Below are 24101 nucleotides of genomic sequence, written 5' to 3' on the forward strand. Positions count from 1 at the left end.
TTGGGACACAGATGTTGTCCGTACCGTCACCTGTTGGGACACATATGTTGTCCCTACCGTCACCTGTTGGGACACAGATGTTGTCCGTACCGTCACCTGTTGGGACACAGATGTTGTCCATACCATTAACTGTTGGGACACAGATGTTGTCCGTACCGTCACCTGTTGGGACACAGATGTTGTCCGTACCATTAACTGTTGGGACACAGATGTTGTCCATACCGTCACCTGTTGGGACACAGATGTTGTCCGTACCATCACCTGTTGGGACACAGATGTTGTTGTCCGTACCATCACCTGTTGGGACACAGATGTTGTTGTCCGTACCATCACCTGTTGGGACACAGATGTTGTCCATACCATCACCTGTTGGGACACAGATGTTGTTGTCCGTACCGTCACCTGTTGGGACACAGATGTTGTTGTCCGTACCATCACCTGTTGGGACACAGATGTTGTCCATACCATCACCTGTTGGGACACAGATGTTGTTGTCTGTACCATCACCTGTTGGGACACAGATGTTGTCCGTACCGTCACCTGTTGGGACACAGATGTTGTCCGTACCGTCACCTGTTGGGACACAGATGTTGTCCGTACCGTCTCTGGTTCTGGCTCTGACCACGGGGAACAGTGACGGGACAGCTCGCTTCAATGCAGCGTAATAACTCCTGAAAATAATGTCCATCTCGCAAATGTATCTGTCTCTGTAGTCATCTCAACCATCGAATCCAGCAACAGGAAATAATACTCACGGCTTTTTTTTCCTGTGAAGAAATGTTTCGTGGTGTTGGTCAATTCTTAAAAATACAAAACACCACTAAATGTTGCGTTAAAATGCGTTGTAACTCGCGTTACTGAGATTGTAACAGGTATAATATTACCGAAATGTAATTAGTAATGCGTTATATTACTGCGTTACAGAAAAAATACACTTCTGTAATTGTGTCACTTTTGTAACGCGTTACTCCAACACTGGTCGTCAGCAGGTTAGTTTAGATATTTGGGATTAAAGATTGACTTAAAGTGTGTTATTAATATTACAACAGAAGTTTCATCAACAACATATTTACTCTCATCTTGTGATCTACATGTATATTTGATCTGTGTTCTATGTTTTGCTGTATAGTGATATATATCATGATGCTCTCCTGACACACCTGCATGTTACATGTTTAAGACATCAAATACTCTGCTGCTTTGAATGTTTAGCATCTGAAATATTTTAGTCCTGTTTCCTGTTAAAATAATCTTTAAATTACATCTGCTCTTTCTTCATCTTTGAAGAATTCTGAATCTCTGAATATGTAAATGTTGTTCATTATAAAAGTGTAAGTGCTGAACACGAGAAGTCTCCTACTTCACTGTAAAGTTTGTTCTTAATGTTTGTGACCTGCAGGCTTCAGGTTTCAGGTCACAGACCAAAACGTTGTTAATCATTGGGGCTGATTTATTAATATTCTCTTTTAACAATAAAGGACCATGTATCGTGTCTGTGTATATTTATTTTAGCATTACTTGTCTGCTAGGACTTGAGAGAAAATTTATATAACAATAAGTAACACACATTTTGGAGTGAATTTAAATAAATCTAATTTATTTTTTGTCTTGCCTGGAGCTGAGTATCTTTGGTGTTCAACAATCCCCCTTTTTCATTTTTATCCATTAAGACACTGTATAAGCTAATGATGTGTAGAAGATTATAGAAGCTGGGTCCAGACTAGTTTAATGATAGCCAGACAGAGGATGGAAGAATGAAGGGGGTGCCGCCTTCAATCCAGGAGTGGGCTTGTGAGATGGCTAGGGGTGGCGGCGTTTGAAAAGATGTTTTATAAACGGTTTGTCAGATTGGATGTCTCTACTAGAAAATGGGGACAGTACCTGAACTTTCTGGAGGGCTCCTAAGAAGCTTAGTGCTGGGGAGAGACGTGTTTGATGGGCTTATGGTGTTGTCATTTATACATATGTTTCTGATTTATTGTCTATTTTGTTACTATTTTGTTGAATGGTCTTGAATATTGTAGTTACTGTATCATTTTTTCTTGGTTTTTATCTGGGTGGGTGGCGATGAAGAAGAGGGCGGGGAGGGGGGTGTTCATGGTGCGAGTTGTATGTTTTGTACGTTGTTTAAAAGTAAGGAATAAAAAACTCTAATCACAAAAACAATTGCATCTGACAAACACCAAAATGCTAGGAGTTCATTCCATCTATACGTTTCTGGACCTTGGACACATTGGGCTTTAGAGAAAACAAATGCACTTAACTTTCCAGAGGTCTGATTGGTTGCTGGTGTTGACATCCTGTTTATATGTGGGGAATCGTCTGGATAAACACAAGAGGGTTATGATTATCTAGCAGTTTGCCACAAGCGATTTCTGCATAATGTTAACGTATTACGTTTAAAAATATATATATTGTAACATCCCTCAATAAACAGACAGTGAGACGTAAGCTAGTTTGTTGCAACTTTATTTCTGACCTGAACACAGTCTACTGTTGGCAGTAACATTAGCCAACGGCGGAAAAAATTTTTTACTAACAGTGTGGTTTTATTCTATGATGTATTTTAAATTATTTATGGCTATTTATTGTGTGGCACTTTTAAGTTTTCAAAGCACTTTTAAATACAGCATTTATTACTAATTGTTAATGGTATGTGTCTATATTTTTTGACCTCAAGGGCAAGTAATTCAGACAGTATTTTAAACCCTTTAAATATTTTTATTTTAATTTTTGAGGATAAATAATGTCTTTAATATTGGGTTAATTTATCTTGTATTGTGACGCAGGGCTATTTATTTACATAACTCTCTCTATATATTTTTTATTTATTTTGTAATGTCTTTAGGAGAGAGACCAGGGTAGGTGTGGAGGTGACCTTTTATTTAAAGTTTAACTTTTAATATTAAAAGTTTAACTTTTAATATCTGGCCGTCTTTTAAACTGCTTTTTTATATAACCATCCTGGGCGTTGCGTTTTAACCCAAACCTAACCATAACCAGTGCCTAATCCTAGTGCCTCCAGGCAGCGCTGCCTACCTCGTCGTTTGCCTACTGTGGTACGACAGTCATGTCTTCCACTTTTTGCCTGGGCCCCGAACGCATCATTGCAGCAGTTGACCCGGAAGTTTACGTCAGTTGTCTTCTCCCAGCAACAGAGCAGTTCTGTTAGCTTTTGTTAGCTGTTATTCTGCTGAGCTCGGAGACTAATTTCTAACACAGGTCTCTCCACACACCATTAAAATGGTAGGATGCGATGTCTGCCTCTAGCTACGTGTATTTCATAAACATGTTCATAATTGTGTTGGGACCGCTGTGAATTTATAATGTGTGAGGGGTTTTAAATAAAATGCTAACCATGCTAGTCGGGCGTTGTCAGTTAGCTCGGTCTGGTTAACGTTAGTTAGCTTTCTGCGGAGTGTTTTCACAGGATTGACAGCAGCTAGTTTGATGTTTTCTGGTAAAGCTGCTGTTGTAGTAGCATTTTGGGATTACCTGAAGGGTTTTCAATCACTTTAATAAGATGTAGAGCACCAATAACGGCTTGTTTGTCTACCGGGCTAACGTTTTTCCTCAGACGCGGAGTGATACTAATTGTGCAAAGGAATTCGGATTGTAGCCGTTGTTGTATATTGTTGTTGTTCTATATAACAGCTATAGACCAATCAGATTAATTAGCTTAATTTAAGCTACCCGTTTTATGAATGATGTATTAACTAATGCCTCCGTTTCCTTCCCAGGCTGAAGTAGAGGAAACTCTGAAGAGAATCCAGAGTCAGAACGGAGTGCAGGGGATCATCATCGTCAATACAGAAGGTAACGTTACGACAGTCAAAGAAAACCTTATTTATGTTTATTTACACACCCGTCGATGGATGTACCACTCATTTACATTCTAAATATATCAAAATTATAATGGAAAGTATGTTGTTGTGTGTCATTGGGCCTTTTTAAGTGGGTATATGGAAATCCTGGAGCTTTCTTAGTGGGTACACTGCGTGTACCTATCACGTAGACTACACCGCTGTCTCGAAGGCATGTGAGACTTTGCAGGCTGGATTCTCGCGATATCACGAGACGCCGTCTGGCGCGTCAGGTTCTGTGTCAGTAGCAGGGATTAGGATTAGTGCTTCAGAGAAAGAGAAGGAAAATGCAGAATGAAATTATATAGTATAGTATAGCATACTGTATTCCTGTTTTTTGGACCCCACGAATATAGTTAAACAAGAACACACAGACAGACATAGACATACACACACACACACACATACACACACAGAGACACACATACACACAGAGAGACACACAAACACTTACACACAGTCACACACACACACACAGACACACACACACAGAGACACACACACACACACAGAGACACACACACACACACACACAGTCATACACACACAAACACAGACACACACACACACACACAGAGACACACACACACACACAGTCATACACACACAAACACACAATCATACACACACAGACTTACACATAGACACAGACACACACACACACACACACACAGAGACACACACACAGAGACACACACACACACACAGAGACACACACACACACACACACACAGTCATACACACACAAACACACAATCATACACACAAAGACTTACACATAGACACACACACACAGTCATATACACACAAACACACAATCATACACACACAGACACGCACTCACACACACACACAAACGCACACACACACTTACACACACACACACTTACACACACACACACAAACGCACACACACACACACACACACAGATACACAAAGAAAGAGGAAGGTAACGAACATCCGGCCAAAATGAGGGACATCCGGAGGAATTTCCGGCGGCACCGGAGCAATCCCAGAAGTGGAACGCGGTCGATGTAGACTAGGGTTAACTTAACCTGGTTACATCTAACTTCTTTACATACGTGTCCCTGCCTCAGGAATCCCCATCAAGACGACTCTGGACAACGCCAGCACGGTGCAGTACGCCGGACTGATCCACCAGCTGGTGATGAAGGCCCGGAGCACCGTGCGAGACATCGACCCCCAGAACGACCTCACCTTCCTCCGTGTCCGCTCCAAGAAGAACGAGATCATGATCGCTCCAGGTGAGAGCCGGGGGAAACTACCACCCTCAATGTACCAAAACGTACAATTACTACGCTACAGCCGCCGCACAATTAGAAATAAAATGTTTATGCAACATAGTCAGGGCCACGTTTTCTTAGAAAGCCACAAATATCAGTCAAATCTGTCTTTGGGGGATAAACAAGTGTTACAGTGGTGCTCATAAGTTTATGAACCCATGCTAAAGTTGACTAAAAAGAGGAATAAAAAAATCCTCTTTTGGAAATTGATCTTAATGCCTTAATTAAAAAAAATCCAACCTTTAAGGACACCAATTTTCTTTGTGAATGAATATTCTTGTGAATGTTCTTCCTTAAAATACAGGGGGCATAAGTCAGTACACCCCTGTGTTAAATTCCCATAGAGGCAGGCAGATTGTTATTTTGAAAGGCCAGTTATTTCATGGATCCAGGATACTATGCATCCTGATAAAGTTCCCTTGGTCTTTGGAATTAAAATAGCCCCACATCATCACATCCCCTTCACCATACCTAGAGATTGGCATGGGGTACTTTCCATAAAATCATCTCTTCATCAGGATGCAGAGTATCCTGGATACTCTGCATCCTGATAAAGAGATGATCACCATACCTAGAGATCGGCATGGTTTTATGTCAGTTAGTCTAACAGCTGGTTTGATTTGCATTGAGAGATGATTTTATGGAAAGTACCCCATGCCAGTGCTTTATTTCTCTTAGATTTTTTGCCATTTATTTAAATAAATCACATTCTAAATAGTTTTTGTCTCTTTTTTAAGAGTTTGTGTTTTAACCTTTTTTTTTAGATGTTGTTACGCTTTTTGAAGTTTGTTTTACTTTTTGCGTTTTTTCCCGCGGGACCTTTTTGCTGTTTTGTAACTTTAGGACACTTTGTTAATGCTTTTGACCTTTTTTTTTCCCAGACACCCCCACACACATAGACCGCACACACAGCTTTTTGAGTTTTTTCGCGTTTAGGACACTTTTTTTGCTTTTTGTTAACTTTAGCATTTTGTAGCTTTTGACACTTTTTATCCACAGACACACACACACACACACAGCTTTTTGAATGTTTGTTTTCGCCGTTTAAGGACACTTTTTAAATGCTTTTTTGTTTATGCTTTTGACCCTTTTTGACATCTTAAACTGTGTGTGAAGAGACGCTGTTGTTCATTATTTTTTTGACTGAAGAGACAAAGACGCATTTTCCAACAAAACCAGTTTTCTTCTTTATTGAGAAAACCGTGTCTCTAGCAAAGAATTCCACCAACTGTTTACAGAGTTTCTAAGTTAGTTTTGAGCATTTTGTTCAGTTTTTCTACTCAGTCTTTGATTAGATATTTCCTGATTTAATTAAAGAGTGTGTTCTGTTTTAGGCACATGTTTTGTGTTCAAAATCACACTGATGCATTTAAAAAGTTAAGCTTTTTGTTAAAGTTATATCCCTTAATGCAGTGTTTCTCAAATGGGGGTACGTGTCCCCCTAGGGGTTCTCTGGAGGACTGCAGAGGGTACGGGAGATTTTTTGCGAAATGTTTTTCAGTTACATGGCTGTAGTTACGGTCTTTTTTTCTCCAAGTTTGTCACTTATTTCAAAGTTTTTGTCTCCTTTTTCAAAGATTTTGTCGTTTGTTTTTGAAATTTGTCACCTGTTTTTGAAGGTTTTGTCGTTTGTTTTGACCTATTCTTGCTTTTCTTCCTTACTTTTTTCCACTGTCTTTTTTTTCTTCGAGGTTTTTGTCACTTCTTTCAAAGTTTTTGTCACTTTTTTCAAAGTTTGTCGCTTTTTGGAGCTTCTTGTCACTTTTGTCGCCCTGGTGTTGCCTTCCTTCTTTCTACTGTGTTTTTTCTCGAAGTTGTTATTGCTTTTTTTTTTTAAGTTTGTGTCTCTTTTTTCTAATTATTTATTACTATTGTCGACCTATTCTTGCCTTCCTTCCTTCTTTCTACCGTCTTTTTCCAAGGTTTTGTCTCCTTTTTGCATCAGCATTTAAATGTTATCAGTATGTTATGGTATCAGCATCAGTTATTGTAGAATACAGACACACACACACGCACACGCACAGATGTTTAAATGATACACAGCCCTGTTTGCAGTTAAGATCCTAAACTGTTTCTTAGTTTGTGTCTTAAGTTGTATTTGTACCATTTAACTATAGAGAACTATTTTCCCCTTTTCTCCACAGATAAGGACTATTTCTTGATCGTCATTCAGAACCCGTCGGACTGAAAAAGAAGCAGACGCCCCTCCTACACCCGACTCATCACTCTCTTTGTCTGTCTTCATATTTTAAAAACAGCCAAACATTTTCTCTTTGTCTCGCTGAAATCAAAAGAGCCCGTTTACCTGTAGCCTTTTTTAATTTAATGCACTCGTTGCACCGAGGAGTAAACGTAAAATCCCTCTGCTTCAACGACAACATGTGTGAACCATAAGACAGCCAACCACTCTGCTGGCTAATTTTCCTTTTCCCATGTTTTAGCATTCCAGTCGGGCCTCCTCTCTGTACATAGTGTATGCTATGTCACTATGTCACACGGTAAGAAGTGTTCACCTGCTAAAACCCATCTGGCAGAAGTAGAAAACTGGAGCAGTGCATACATGTCTGCAAAGTGTACGAGACAGACAGACAGACAGACAGACAGAGGCCACAGCACATCTGTACGTTTGAGGATGTTTTTCAGTTCTACCTTAACAGAAAAACATAGGATTGTTATTTATTGTTTTGTTGGCAAAAGATGTTGAAGTAAACTACACTACCAACACTTCTCTTCTCCGCCATGTCACCTTCCTGATGGTTATTTTTAACAAATTACGAAATAAAAAAAAAAAAGTCAAACTTGTCTTGTGTCGTCATGTACTTATTACTGTGTTAGTATTATGTTTGGGGAGATGTTTAAAAAGCTGTTGATTTAATAATTCGGTTGGTATATAAAATGTCAGAAAATAGTGAAAACATGTCGCTGGCAGTTTCTCAAAGAACAAGTCTTTGTCTTTAAATGAAGAAGACTTTTTTTTGCGGTTTTTCCAGCGCTGGACATTATTCGTAGGGCTTTTATTTTGGTACTTTGTTGCAGTGTGAATTTGCATGTTCACAAAGCACAATATGGATTTAAGATTTAATTATTTTTTTTAAACAAGACAAGGCTTTTTTTTTAACCGTTTGAAGCAAAATGTGTGCAGCGAGCTTCAACCACTGGATGTCAGTAAAACATAGAGTCAAAGACATCTACACTAGATGTGCAGTTTGTGTGTTAAGGTTGAGAGTAATGTGTCTGTTAACGCTACATTATCAACACAGAGACACACACTTACAGAGAGAGTCTCACAAAGAGACACACACACACACCCCTCTCTAATATGCAAAAACATCGTATGTATGTTTCCTTAGGGTTATTATGAGATTTACAACAAAAACAGCTTGAGGGGGATAAATCTATCTCTTCTAAATATTAGGGGGGACAAATCCCCTGCACCCAAAATCTACGCCTAAATTATTAACACACACACACGCTCCCAGAGAGACACTCGCAGAGAGACATACACACACTGTGTAAGTGTTAACTGTGGTAGAGAAGAGGAAGCAGCAGAAAGGCAGGAGGTAGTAATGTCATGTTAGGAATGTTTTTCTTCAGCGATTTACGACAAGGTAAACCCAGCCTGTTATGTGAACTATCGGCCTAAAGCTCGCATCATTTCCTGTCTGTACAACATACCGCGGCGCTGAATGACTTATATAGCCAATAGAAATGGTACTCTGAGAATTATTGTCTTCAAATGGTAACAAAAAGTGTTGAAAAAGACCAACAAAATGTTGAAAAAAATTCAACATTTTGTTGTTCTTTTTCGACACTTTACCCAATGTTTTTGTTTTTGTCGATTTGTTCCAGGTTTTTTGTCACCATTTCCGAGGTTTTTTGTTGATTTATTTCCAGCGTTTTTTTTAAAATGTTTGTCGATATTTTTTCCAGCAATTTTTTTGATGTTTTTGTCGTTTTTTCCAGCGATTTTTTTGTTTATGTTTTTGTTGATTTTTTCCAGCGATTTTTTAAAAATGTTTTTGTTGATTTATTTCCAGCTATTTTTTTTGTTGATTTTTTCCAGCAATTTTTTTTAATGTTTTTGTCGATTTAATTTAGGCAATTTTGGGGATTTTTTTGTCGATTTATTTCCAGCGATTTTTAAAAATGTTTTTGTTGATGTCTTTGTCGATTTTTTTCTCGCATTTTTGAAGCTTTTTCCAACATTTTTGTCACGTTTTTTGAACGTTCTTTTGTCATTTTTTTTTCTTCAAATACAATAACATTAAATAAAAGTAGTGAACTGATCATTTATTTTACATGTTAGCAATGGTTGTATGGAACCATCCACGTTATTTTCTTTGACAATTTGGTTGAAAGAAAACCAATTTCTGAAATGGAAACTTGTTTTAAAAAAATGGGTCCCATTTGACCCGAGGACAACAACAGGAGTTAATAGAATAGTTAATAGAAGTGGAATACGGAGAATTCCCCGTGAGTTCCATTCATTCATTCTGGTCGGTGTTTACATCTCACCGCAGGCCAACGTGCAGGACGCGCAGCGCATGCTTGCCGACCAGATACTGTGTGTGGAGCGGACCAACCCGGACTCCCTAGTTATTGTCCTTGGTGACTTTAATAAAGGGAACCTCACTCATGAACTCCCTAAATATAGACATCATATTAAATGCCCGACCAGAGAGGAGAACATTCTGGATCACTGTTACACCACAGTCAGGGATGCTTATCACGCCGTCCCCCGTGCTGCACTGGGGCACTCTGACCACGTCATGGTCCACCTGATCCCCGCCTACAGGCAGAAACTAAAGCTCTGCAAACCTGTAGCGAGGACATCAAGGAAGTGGACCAGTGTGGCTGTGGAGGATCTCCAGTCGTGTTTGGACTCCACTTACTGGGATGTGTTCAGGACTGCTACCAACAGTCTGGATGAGTACACAGAGGCTGTGACATCAGCTTCTGTGAGGACTGCTGTGTTCCATCAAGCACCAGGGTGAGTTACAACAATGACAAACCCTGGTTCACAGCCAAACTCAGAAGGTTAAGGCTGGGTAAGGAAGACTCGTTCAGGAGTGGGGACAAAGACAGATTTAAAGAGTCAAAGTACAAATTTAGCAAGGCAGTGAAGGAGGCTAAACATCGGTACTCTGAGAAGCTCCAACGCCAGTTCTCAGCTAACGACTCTGTAACTGTCTGGAAAGGACTTAGGCAGATCACCAACTACAAGCCTAAAACCCCCCACTCCTTCAATGACCGACACCTAGCCAACGACCTGAACGAGTTCTACTGTCGATTTGAAAGACAAAAGGACAGTCCTGACACTATCCCCCACGACACCTCCCTACAGCTACAGCCACTGTGCATCACCTCCACCTCCCCCACCTCAACAGGGTCCTGGGCCCCTCCACCAATGCCCTCCTTACAGGTCCCCCCCTCCACCTCCACCCCCCCTCCCACCTCAGTGACGACTCTCTCCATTCACGAGAGGGACGTCAACAGACTGTTCAGGAGACAGAATCCCAGGAAAGCTGCTGGACCGGATGCTGTCTCCCCATCCAGCTTGAAGCACTGCGCTGACCAGCTGTCTCCAGTGTTCACAGACATTTTTAACACCTCACAGGAGACATGTCACGTGCCAGCCTGCTTCAAGACCTCAACCATAATCCCTGTCCCCAAGAAGCCAAGGACCACAGGACTTAATGACTTCAGACCCGTCGCCCTGACCTCTGTGGTTATGAAGTCCTTTGAGCGCCTTGTGCTTTCACACCTCAAAGACCTCACCGACCCCCTCCTGGACCCCCTGCAGTTTGCCTACAGAGCCAATAGGTCTGTAGACGATGCAGTCAACCTGGCCCTCCACTACATCCTCCGGCACCTGGACTCCGCAGGAACCTACGCCAGGATCCTGTTTGTGGACTTCAGCTCTGCCTTCAACACCATCATCCCGGCTCTGCTTCAGGAGAAGCTCTCCCAGCTTGGTGTGCCTGACTCCACCTGCAGGTGGATCACTGACTTCCTGTCTGACAGGAAGCAGCATGTGAAGCTGGGGAAACACGTCTCTGACTCACAGACCATCAGCACCGGATCCCCCCAGGGCTGCGTTCTTTCTCCTCTGCTCTTCTCCCTGTACACCAACAGCTGCACCTCCGGTCACCAGTCCGTCAAGCTTCTGAAGTTCGTGGACGACACCTCCCTCATCGGACTCATCTCTGATGGAGACGAGTCCGCCTACAGGTGGGAGGCTGACCACCTGGTGACCTGGTGCAAGGAAAACAACCTAGAGCTCAACGCTCTAAAGACAGTGGAGATGGTTGTGGACTTCAGGAAGAACCCAGCCTCACCTGCCCCCATCACCCTCTGTGGCTCCACAATTGACACTGTGGAGTCTTTCCGCTTCCTGGGAACTACCATCTCCCAGGACCTCAAGTGGGAGCTGAACATCAGCTCCCTCGTCAAGAAAGCACAACAGAGGATGTACTTCCTGCGGCAGCTGAAGAAATTCAACCTGCCAAAGACAATGATGGTGGACTTCTACACAGCCATCATTGAGTCCATCCTCACATCCTCCATCACCATCTGGTACGCTGCTGCCACTGCCAAGGACAAGGGCAGGCTGCAGCGTGTCATTCGGTCAGCTGAGAAGGTGATTGGCTGCAATCTGCCGCCGCTCCAGGACCTATACGCCACCAGGACTCTGAAGCGTGCTGGAAAGATTGTGGCTGACCCCTCCCACCCCGGACACAAGCTCTTTGAGCCACTCCCCTCTGGCAGGAGGATGAGGTCCATCAGGACCAAAACCTCACGCCACATAAACAGTTTTTTCCCCTCCGCCACTAGTCTTATTAACAAGGCCCGGAATCCATCCTGACTCTCTCCAAACTACACCTCTGGCACCTCATGCCACTGTACCTACTCTGCTGTAACGTTACTGTTTAACTTATTTTACTATTTATTTAAATGTATTTTATCGTTATTAATACATACTGTGTGTATATGTTTATACTTATATTGTTTATATTCTTTTTATCCTTCTTATATTTGAATATGTGACATGCTCCAACAACACCATGACAAATTCCTCGTATGTGCAACGTACTTGGCAATAAAGCCCTTTCTGATTCTGATTCTGATTCTGATTCTAATGGTGAACGGCCCCTTTAAATCCAGCGGATGACGTCAGCGCATCGCCTTACTTGCTTTGTTTGTCCGCGGAGCTGTTTTGGCTTCAGACTGAAAAACCAGAGACGACCGAAGACATTCAAACAGACCTAAACCCCTTCCAGTTTCTTTGTCACCGAGTCGCGTTGTTACGCAGTTATACTGCACATTCATTAGGTTGTAACTGTGTAATAACTCTGACAGAGATGCCGTCCGACAGACCTTTCAAACAAAGGAGGACATTTGGTAAGAAACCACCAACCAAGACGGTGTTTTTGTCTAGCAGCTAGCTAGCTAGCTAGCTAGGTAGTTAGCCGGCCTGCTAGCCACCAAGCTAGCTAGCTAGCTCACCTTCTCTGTTTACAGTCTGTTGTGTGTATGTTGTGTTATTGCCCTTACAAGTGTTTCGCAGCTGTTTAAAACTCGGTGTTGTGGCTCAGATAGTTTACAACATGGGACAAAATCGCCTGGGCGTTAAGTTTAGAGAACGTCTTTTCGACATTTTAAGCAAAAGGGGGAAAATAGCATGTAAACATCTTCTTAAATGTACGCTAAACGCTACACAGCCTGTATATTTTGGCGTGTTGTATGTGTGGGATCTCTTTGGCTGCTACTGTTAAAATAAAGGGCCGTCTGGGTCACTGTCCCATTAGCTTGGTCGAAGCAACGAAGGCCTGCCATGACCTGCCTTTACACAACGGGATAAGCTATACCAGCTGTAAACATTTTGGTGTTTGCTCAGAGTGAAAACAACTTGTGCTGACACATTATCCCAGTACACGTGTTCAGTGATTTATGATGTAATTTGAGAGGCCAAACGACGGCCCCTGTGCTGGAAGGGAGGAGCCCAGACTGTCGATTGCGTAATCTACAGAGAAAATAAGGGATAAGATAAAATATCACAGTGGAAACGGGGGAAAAATACTCAATTGACTGTTGTTGTATTTGGTTATAACCTCTCTATAACAGGTTTAACTGCCAACACAGTAGAGGCAGTTTTAACCCTTGTGTTGTCCTTCCGGGTCAAAAAAATTAACACTTTTTTTTGGACACTTTTGTTACTAATTTTGTATTGTTTTTGTAGCATTTTTTTGACATTTTCTGCACTTTTTCCCCCCACTTACACCAGTATACACTAACAACAACTTATTACCACTAGTTTTACACCCATTTTTGGAATGTATGGTCAATACCCTTAGCCTATGTAGCCTGTATGAAATGATATCTAACTTTTGAGTTAAAAAAGCAGAAAGTGTGAATAATTTTGACTAATGTTTAAGATCAAAGTAACGTATGTTGATGGATAATCACAGACTGTCAAAGTAAAGTCAGAATAATTCTGTAAAATTAAATAAAATACCAAAAATTCAATAGAAGTAGTAAACTGATCCTTAATTTTATTATTATTATTATTAATTACGCGTGAAGAGTGTTTCATGGAACCTTCCGTGTTACTTTTGGGCAATTTGGTTGAAAGAAACCCAAATGTTCTGATATAGAAACTTTGAAAACGGGTCAAATTTGACCCGAGGACGACAGGAGGAGTTAAAGTGATAAACTGGCTACTTACTGGATCTGGTCACCTGTTTGTATCACGTGGTTCCCTGCTGTTTGTCTGTTTGTCAAGTTTTTACTGCTTTAAAAAAGTAAGTAACCTAAAGCTGTAACAATACCAAGTTCTACTGTAGAATGAATTACCTCAGAAATAACAAACTGTCTCTTTCAGTCAAATTAAAAAAAAATACTGTTACTTTTGCAAACAAATTCAAGGTTTGAATGAATCACAGGATACAGGTTTTGGTTATATATCACCGTCATGTGACCCAGATAATGTAATAACGAGTAAACTAGGGTATAAAGCGATATTTTTAAAACAGTGCCTGAACCAACTTAAAAAAAAAAAAAATAAATAAAATAAAAGGAACAAACGACAGTTGGCAACGTAGAACGGCTTGTTTATTGTTTATTGCTGAGGCCATATGGTCAAAATGAAATGATTATGTAATAACAATAACTTATTTCACCTGTAAATTGCAGTTATACGACAACAAACAACCACCAGATGGGGAAAGGGTATTTAACAATAACTTTGAATGCACCACGAGGCTGGCGAGTTCCAAGTGAACGCACCGTCTGTTGTTTTTCCAACAACGGCAGCAGTTCACTAATTTTACTGACTTTGCGTGTGCTATTCAATTTTATAGCATTTAAATAATTTTTTTTATTTTATTTTTTTATTTTTATTTTTTTTATAAAAGAACGTCAAACGACAAAAATGTTGGGGAAATCCTAACAAAAATGTCCAAAAACTGTAAAAAAAAAATAAATAAAAAAATCGACAAATACAGACAAAAGCGCCGGGAAATAAATCAACAAAAGTGCCAAAAAGCTTATAAAGTGTCGAAAAAGACGACCAAAATTTTGACAATGACTTTCTTTTGAATTTTGAAGCCAGCTCAAGGGTTAAGAGGCACCAAAATCCGCGTTGCCATTCGGTCCGGTAGATACCGGTCGTTTAGGCACCGGGTTTCGGTAACGTTACCCAACCCTAGAGTACACAGCCTAGGACGTAAACCACGCCTCAAATACATACAGAGAATAAATGCCATAGAACTTTATTTAATATAAAATCTAGTTTGACAGTCAGTCGTAACGAAAAAAAGAACATAAATAAACTACTTTTAAGTAGATTTTTTTGGGGCTAAATACATAATATTGGATCGGTGCGTAGAGTCGCATACTCGCCGATTACAAGTGTTTTTAGGGAGGATGGGAGACATTTCCGATAGTGGTATCAGTGTCGGAACAACTCTAATTCAATCAGCAGTTAGATACTGAGAAGTATTTTATTAAATGAAGGGTTGCAAGCCTGCCGCACTAACAACGTGTAATATATCGTACGTTACAAACTTGGGACACAGGACGAGGAACTTCAGTTGGAGTCTTGGCCCTAATAATATTATTTCCTTTTTGATAGAAGGAATATTGGAGCCAGTCCTGAAAGTAGAGTGTAGAGAGAGAGTAGTTTTTCTTAAGAGGCAGATACTCAAGAAATGGGCGGGACATCGGCTAATTTGATATAAAGTCGGGAAAGGGAATTATATATATATAAAAAAAAAAGACATGGTCTATCTAATTTGTGATCTAGCCTAAACCCACGGTATTTTTTTTTAATAAATGCATTTATATTCTAGCATTTAGCACCGGCCCTTCCCTTCTTACTCTGTGGAAATAAAACAAAGGAACCATTCACACCCTTCCCTGTCGCTCCTCATCTGAGCTTTGAACCCTGCCAGTGGTTTTAAAAAGAGCTGAAATACAGTACAGCTATTCTTATTACAGAGAGTGTGTGTTCAAGAAAATCATCGCAAAGAGAGCAACGCTGCAGGAATATAAAGGCACTAAACACAAACAGACACACACACACACACACACCTCTAATATATATATATATAAATTGAGTCCACGCACAAAGAATCTAAACACATTAATTTGTATCAAACTTTCCAAACATCTTTGCATCCCAGCTACCAAGAAAGTAAAATATTATAACAAGGGAAGAGACATACGTTGTAGTTATTATAATGTAGAGCTGCGAAGATGAATCGATTAGTTGTCGACTAATAAATTCATCTCCAACTATTTTGATAATCGATTATAATTAGGGTTGGTACCGTTTTTTACGATACACTTTTTACGATTCTGATGCCGAACCGGTACATTTACAACGATTCCGATTCCTAACTGATTCCTAAACCGATTCTAAAAAAAACTGAAAAATGACATCAAAGAAAGGCTCTTTTATGGAGTTTTTTTTTTTTTTTACGTTTTAAAGTACTTAAATATATATAATAAGTAAACCTAAGTCACCTAACACATAACTACAATAATTCAACAAATAACAGTTACACTATTTCAAAGTAACAACAAAATAAATGTTGAGTTGGTATGCCAACCAGCTTCAAACTTTAGCAGTTCTTTTGCAGAAAAATGACCATATTTGTGTTCTCTGGTGAGATACTACACCTCTCCTGACTTATGGCATGTCCTGCACAGGAGAAACCTCTCAGATGGTGTCCTAGAGGTCTGGACACACAGGGAGGAGTTAGAAAGGGCAGACTCCCCCACCACCAGGCTACAGGGTCTTATATAGATAGACTAGCAGAGGAAGTGTGATATGTTTACTAGCGATCACGTGCAGTGAATGGTTAATATGAAAGTAGCCTACATTAACGGTAGCTAGCTAACAGTAGACTACAGAGAAAGGGGGATATTTTTACGTCCGTTTCGGAGCGTGTACAAAAAGCCGTCTATCAGCAGTGATTGTAGAGTGCATGTCCGAGAATAGCGCGGACACGCGCGTCACACCGCGAGCGGGCACGTGCACCACTCGGCAAAAAAGGGAGAAAGAAAAAGAGTCTGCCGCTGACCAGAGCAACAGAGGGAAAATATTTCAGTCAGAACTGAAATGAGGAACCAAAATTTGCGTTCTAATCCGGTCCGAATACTACTGTTTACGTAGGAACCGGATCCATAGTGGAACCGGGTTTTGGTACCCAACCCTAAATTTCTCGCCACTATTCCTTCCTTTTTCTTTCCATCCTTGCCTGCTTTCTTCCATCCTACTCGCCTTCCCTTTTCTTCTTGTCCTTCCCTACTGCATCCTTTCTTCCGTCTTCCTTCCTTCTTTCCCTTTTTCCATCCTTATTGATTCTTCTTTCACTTTCTTTCTACTATTCCTTCCTTCCTTTATCTTTCCATCCTACTCGCCTTCCCTTTTCTTCTTTTCCTTCCCTCCTTACACACTTACTTAATAACTTACATAAAGTATAGAGCTGCAAAGATGAATGGATTGTCAACTATTCAATTAATCGCCAACTAATTTGTTTAAAATCACTAATTCTCTACATTATAATAACTACAGCGTATGTCTCTTCCCTTGTAATAATATTTTCCTTCCTTGGTAGCTGGGATGCAAACATGTTTTGTAAAGTTTGGATTTCATTTGATGAGGTGACAAACAGTGACGTGATTTTGCAAAATTTCTCAGATGTCCTAAATTATGCATCTGGGTTTGTTTGTTCTCTGTCCCAAAATAGAGCCACAGCATGCGTTAACGGAAGGTTTTCCTCTGGGTACCAACACAGTTCTCGTTTTAAACCGAAGCGCCCACACAGAGGCGGTTAGTTTTTTAGCGTCCGATTCAAAGCGTTGTATCTGGTCACGATGCGTTTAAACACCTATTTTGTCATGCTTTTCGTTAATGTGTTTCTGTCTTTTGTTGCCCTGCAGCCGACCGGTGCAAAGAGGTCCAGCAGATCCGCGATCAGCACCCCAACAAGATCCCTGTAAGCCGCTTTTTAAAATCAGATTTTAACACACTACACTCCATTGCTCTTCAATAAGCCGGCCGTGCAGACCGGTGATCCATGTTAAGGTTCCTGTGTGCACTGGCATACACATTTACACACGCTCTCATCCAGCCTTTTCAAAATGTGATGTTACTGAAGTGAACAAGCGGAAGATTGGGAGCGTGTGAGGCAGACGTTTAAAGTAGAGAGCTACACTAAAAGTTGTGTTTTTGCCGCTGACGGACTCAGATTATTATTCTAAGTGTCTGACAACATTATGAAAGGATCCCTACAGACATAGACCTTTTAGTTAAAGAGTAAGATCCTTTTAGTTTAACATGAAACCGCCCCGAAATCACCATCACCAAACTCCACCAGACTCCATGTAAATAATCAGGACTTTTAGCGTGTATAGAGCCAGCATATTTCCACCAGACTCCATGTAAATAATCAGGACTTTTAGCGTGTATAGAGCCAGCATATTTCCACCAGACTCCATGTAAATAATCAGGACTTTTAGTGTGTATAGAGCCAGCATATTTCCACCAGACTCCATGTAAATAATCAGGACTTTTAGTGTGTATAGAGCCAGCATATTTCCACCAGACTCCATGTAAATAATCAGGACTTTTAGCGTATGTAGAGCCAGCATATCTCCACAAGACTCCATGTAAATAATCAGGACTTTTAGCGTGTATAGAGCCAGCATATTTCCACCAGACTCCATGTAAATAATCAGGACTTTTAGTGTGTATAGAGCCAGCATATTTCCACCAGACTCCATGTAAATAATCAGGACTTTTAGCGTATGTAGAGCCAGCATATCTCCACAAGACTCCATGTAAATAATCAGGACTTTTAGCGTGTATAGAGCCAGCATATTTCCACCAGACTCCATGTAAATAATCAGGACTTTTAGCGTGTATAGAGCCAGCATATTTCCACCAGACTCCATGTAAATAATCAGGACTTTTAGTGTGTATAGAGCCAGCATATCTCCACGAGACTCCATGTAAATAATCAGGACTTTTAGTGTGTATAGAGCCAGCATATTTCCACCAGACTCCATGTAAATAATCAGGACTTTTAGCGTATGTAGAGCCAGCATGTTTCCACATGTAAATGGGTGAATTAAGAGTTTATTTCAACCAAACCAGAGTGGTGATTGTTGGAACAGTGGAAAGATGAACCAAGACGGCTTTTAATAGTTTTATTTAGTTTCTGTTCACTTTGAATGAAGTGTGTTTTACGATGATAAAAGTCCTGATTATTTACATGAAGTCTGGTGGGTTTGGTGATGGTGATTTCGGGGCTGTTTCATGTTAAACTAAAATGATCTTACTCTTTAACTCAAAGGTCTATCTCCGTAGGGATCCTTTCATAATGTTGTCAGACACTTAGAATAATAATCTGAGTCTGTCAGTGGCAAAAACAGAACTTTTAGTAAACTTTTTGTAAACAGACGTTGCAAAATAGATTTTTTAGAGCCCTTGGCATCTGACGCTCGCCAAGAAAGCAAGGTATTCCTTAAAGTTAAAAAATATCAGCATTCAAATACCGAGCTATATATTTCTCAGCTACTTCTGCCACTTACAGTTCATTTCATTTCATTCAAACAGTTTTACAGGTAGCGTGACATGCTGCCCCGCTTGTCTCTGATCACCATATATGAGCGAATGCGACAGTACGTGGACCACTGACAGCTTGTTGTGTTTTTGCGGCCGCTGCAGGTGATCATCGAGAGATATAAGGGAGAGAAGCAGCTGCCTGTCCTGGACAAAACCAAGTTCCTGGTTCCTGACCACGTCAACATGAGCGAGCTGGTCAAGATCATCAGGTAGGGACACAGAGAGGGGAGAGAGACAGACAGAGAGGGGAGAGAGACAGACAGAGAGGGAGAGAGAGACAAACAGAGAGAGAGAGAGAGAGAGAGATCAAAGTTCATTGAGGTTTGTGTATGTATGTAGAGCTGCCTCTCTGTATGTGTGCTGGTAGTGTTTTACATACCGTGTGTGTGTGTGTGTGTAAAACAACTTTACATTCAGCTCCAGAATAATGGGACAGGACATTAAGACTTCACTGCCCTAAGGCGCCGACATTAAATAATATATCAGTGGGGTTGACAGTAGAGCTGCACACTGAAAGCTGGAGGGGGGGGTGAAACATGAGAAAAGTGAGATAAAAACCAGAGAGGAGAGAGACAACATGACGCCAGTCAACTTCTGCATTTATTTTATCTGAAAACAAAATCAAATCAAGCTATTTTCTGTTGTTGTACGAAGTGGAGCTGAAACGACGAGTCATTAATTAGTCAAGTCCCAGGAGATTAAATGGCAATCCATTTGATAATCGACAAATGGAACGCTAAATTAAACATCTGCCGGGTCCAGCTTTTCAGATGCGAGGAGTGGCTGCGTTTCTCTTCACTGGAAATAGAATATTTGTAGTTTTTTGGACAGACAAAACAAACAAATGAAGACATCTCTCAGTGCTGTCTGTCTCTGTGTGCTGTTTTACTATATTCGTAGGGTCCAAAAACCGGGAGTCCAGTATACTTGTGGGGTCTGCACAGCCTTGTGGGGCCCAAAATGCTGGACCCCACAAGGTTAAAGGTCTGTTTGAGGGTTAAGACTTGGTTTTAGGGTTAGGGTTAGAATTAGGTTATGGTTAGGGTGAGGGTAAGGGTTAAGGTTAGGGTAAGGGGCTATGTCAATGACGGGTCCCCACAAAGATAGTGAAACAAACGTGTGTGTGTGTGTGTGTGTGTGTTGTTACTCCCCAATCAACAAATGTGTTTTCTATTTGGCTAACGTGGCTCCTCGCTTCTCTCACTCGTCCTCATTAGGGATGTTGACCAACAGCACAACTTTTGGCCGATTAATACTGCACACACACACACACACACACACACACATACACACACACACACATACACACACACAGACTCTCACTGTATTTCTGTTAACTGAACAAATGATGGGTGGATCTTAAGAAAGAAGGATGTTGTGTGGTTGTCATTTGAGCATCTGGAAAGTCGAAGCACTAACTGGTGACACAAATGGCCTCTGATCAGTAATATCTCCTCCCTCCCCTCCCCTCCCCCCCAGGCGTCGGCTGCAGCTGAACCCGACGCAGGCCTTCTTCCTGCTGGTCAACCAGCACAGCATGGTGTCCGTGTCCACGCCCATCTCGGAGATCTACGAGCAGGAGAGGGACGAGGACGGCTTCCTCTACATGGTCTACGCCTCGCAGGAGACCTTCGGCTGCTAGGGAGGGGGAGGGGGCGGGGACAGGGTGTATAGAGGGGGGGAGGGGACACTCGAGGAGAAAAGAGAGGCCACGGGGTGTCAAAACCGTCCCCCAAACTACAAAAAAACGCCACGATCCGCCCCGCTTTGTTGCACGTAGCCATGTGACAAGACGCCTCTCTCTCTCTCTCTCTCTCTCTCTCCCCCCGTTATAGTCTAGCATCCTCTTCATATTGATATCAGTACAAAACTAGCTACAAAAAGCCAGAGGACGTCCCCCGTGTGTATGTGTGTGTGTGTCTTTCCTGCCCTCAGAGTTAGTAGTCTGACTCATAACCCGTGATAGTCTAGTTTGGATTTTGTCTCTTGTCGTTCCCACAGACTCTTATTTTGAAAAAGGCGAGGTGGGACAAAACAAACGTTGGGAGTTTGAAATCGGCGAGCAAAAATAGATAATTGAGTCAAGAGTTCAGGACGTGTGGAGTCGCCGACACAGCGGCGAGTTCAGACCCTCCGATACGTTGACGTGACGCAGGCGAACACACGGCGGAGAGTCCACGTTACCCCAGTAATCTGCTCGAGCCTAGAAGATAAGACAGGTGGCGATTGTTACCTTTTTAATTTTTTTAAATGGTCTTTTGTTTGAGATACTAGCCGTAGTTTTAGTTTGGGTTCTGCAGCTCGTTGCGAGTTAGTTTTTGATCATTTTTCTTTTTTAAATCGTCCGTTATACCGTCAGCCTGAAGCTCAACTCGCCACTGGCTACCGAGTAGCTGACCATCGGGCTAAAAATGACTGTAAACGCTCCGTAATGATTAACAGCGTTCAGTCGTTTCACACGTGCAATATTTCTCCCGTCACGCCTCGCAGGTTTCCACACTAAAAAAAGAAATAAATAAAAAGTAGACACTGCAGCTGTAATGTAACGAACCGCTCGGTCACAGAAGGGAAGCTAGCATTAGCATCACTAACCACAACGCGCTGCTAACGTGCCGCCAGGCAGGTAAACGGCCGCCATGACCGGACTGGCTTTCTGTCCCGTTAAGCACAAAACGCCAGTACTATCATTACTCGTCTGGAGTATAGTCTCACTACTCACCAGTACTATCACTACTCGTCTGGAGTATAGTCTCACTACTCACCAGTACTATCACTACTCGCCTGGAGTATAGTCTCACTACTCACCAGTACTATCACTACTTGCCTGTCTCCCCCACGTCCATGTAATTGAAGGCGGGTGCGGCAGATTTAAAGGCCGATCCAGTAGATAGTTTTTCGGTCGCAGAAACACGAGACGGGCGCTCTGTTCCGACAGCGGTGCAGCTGAAGGCTCGACGCTCTCACAACCATTGTGTTTCATCCTAACGGTTCTTCTCTGGACGAACGGACGACTTGTTCGGTCTCTAAAATGTCAGAAAACAGTGAAAAATGTGGATCAGCGTTCACCCCAAAAAGTCCCAGCATGACGTCCTCAAATGTCCCGTTTTAGTCCACAACTCAAAAATATTCAGTTGACTGTCACAGAGGAGAGAAGACACTAGAACGTATTCACATTTAACACGCTGCCATCAGAGACGTTTTAGCGTTTTACTCAAACCGATTGTCAGAATAGTTGGCGATTGTGAGAATTATTAGGAAGATGACCTAGCTTGAAACTGGCACCGTCGGTTCAGGATTAGCAGCACAGGAAGGGGACACAGAAATAAACTAGTGAAAAAGCTAAAAGGTTGAAAATCCGTTCCCCGTCTTCCTCCGGTTCTCGCGTGTCACGGTAGCATTAGACAAAAATCAAAACCTATTTAATGTCTGAAACGAATGAGCTTCTTTTGCACATAAATTAATACAAATATGAAAGAGTTGGCATAGGATTTTTTTTAGGAATTACTGTATCTATATATAACAATTCTCTTCTTTTTTTGTATCTGCTCCTGTTCTCTGTGTGTGTCTGCCTTTGTTTTAATAAAACTTTATAAAAGGTTGTGTTGCCCTGCAAACCTTGCATGTTTTAGCTTCTTTTTTTTTTTTTTAAATATGTATATTGATTTTACGCAATAGTTATAATTGTTTAATTTAGAGAAACATGGAGTCTTTTTAGATGTTTTTCCCAAAACCAAAAAACTGAAAATATGTGTATGTTTGAAACAAAATAAAAAAAATAAAAAACTGTGTGCGTATAAACGATCATATATTCAAACTATATTACTTTTCTTTTTGGCTTTTTCTGACGTTGTCACTGTTCGGAAGGGTGTACATATATAGATGCATTGCTGCAAACTTATTCAAAGCATTTGCCAATAAATAAAAAGTTGCCTTTAAAATGTTTCTCTGTGTGTGTGTGTGTGTGTGTTGAGCAGATGAGGCAGAGGAAGACTTCATCAGCTCATTATGTGTTTATGTAAGTGAGTGACTTAAATTGGTCAGACTGTGAAACAAGCCTCAAATAACGTTAACTTTTTGTGCCGCTGACAGGCTCAGATTATTATTCGAAGTGTGACATTTTTCTAAGAGGAAGATCCTTTTTAACCAGAAACGGCTCCGAAATTGCTATCGCTGAACCCCCCAGACTCGATTTAAATAAACATTCATTTTATCATCGTAAAACACATTTAATTAAGAGTCAGACTGATTTGAATTTTACCTGGCAGAACACGTTGGTGTTGGTCTACCGCTACCTCCATCCGTTAGTTAGGTTAGTTCTTAACCCTTTTTAAAGAAGAATTAGTCACACAATGACACCAACTGACTGGCAGAAGTTCTGCGAGGTAAGATGACTGGTTTTCGTAAAATTCTGAACTTTAAATTTAAGGCCTTACAAGGTTTTACCCTCGTTTATTTCCAGAAGCGCTGGCCGCAGAAAGAAAAAAATATGAAGTATAGTCGTAGCCTACAAAGCGGAGCTCTAGAGTCTTTGCTCTGTAACAAAACCAGCAGAACGCTGCCCTCACAACGTTGGTTCGGTGTGTTGCTAGTTCTTTCTGGCGGATATTGGCGTTGGTACGTACACGGTGATTAAACAAATTCCGTGATGAATGCAGTACCTGCCCACGAAATACGTCTGCGTCTCCTCAGTTTGTTAAAGTTCGGCTAGGTTACGTGTGGAAAATGGGAAAGTGTACTTTTAACGATACATGGCTAGATCACAGCGTTTTCCGCTGTTGGATACAAGTGGTACCCAGCTC

General features: G+C 41.3%; 2 protein-coding genes and 1 long non-coding RNA gene across 3 annotated transcripts; 2 read left to right on the forward strand and 1 right to left on the reverse strand.

Annotated features, from left to right (window-relative positions):
• Positions 1-1110: 1110 nt before the first annotated feature.
• LOC118495214 lies at positions 1111-13371 on the reverse strand. The gene is made up of 3 exons (XR_004897531.1): positions 13361-13371; positions 10533-10538; positions 1111-1198 (listed from the first exon to the last, which is right to left on the reverse strand). It is a non-coding gene; the product is annotated as an uncharacterized LOC118495214 (long non-coding RNA).
• dynlrb1 (dynein, light chain, roadblock-type 1) lies at positions 3084-7970 on the forward strand. Its single transcript, XM_031303632.2, has 4 exons — positions 3084-3246; positions 3741-3816; positions 4962-5129; positions 7313-7970. The coding sequence occupies exons 1-4, from the start codon at positions 3244-3246 to the stop codon at positions 7354-7356; spliced, it is 291 nt and encodes a 96-aa protein (XP_031159492.1). The 5' UTR covers positions 3084-3243; the 3' UTR covers positions 7357-7970.
• Positions 12321-23240, forward strand: map1lc3a (microtubule-associated protein 1 light chain 3 alpha). Its single transcript, XM_031303631.2, has 4 exons — positions 12321-12569; positions 17616-17671; positions 19405-19511; positions 20782-23240. Exons 1-4 carry the CDS (start codon positions 12530-12532, stop codon positions 20942-20944), a joined length of 366 nt encoding a protein of 121 aa, XP_031159491.1. The 5' UTR covers positions 12321-12529; the 3' UTR covers positions 20945-23240.
• The last annotated feature ends 861 nt before the right edge of the window (positions 23241-24101 follow it).

Source organism: Sander lucioperca, chromosome 6, assembly GCF_008315115.2.
Source record: "Sander lucioperca isolate FBNREF2018 chromosome 6, SLUC_FBN_1.2, whole genome shotgun sequence".
In the NCBI taxonomy this organism is placed as follows: Eukaryota; Metazoa; Chordata; class Actinopteri; order Perciformes; family Percidae; genus Sander; species Sander lucioperca.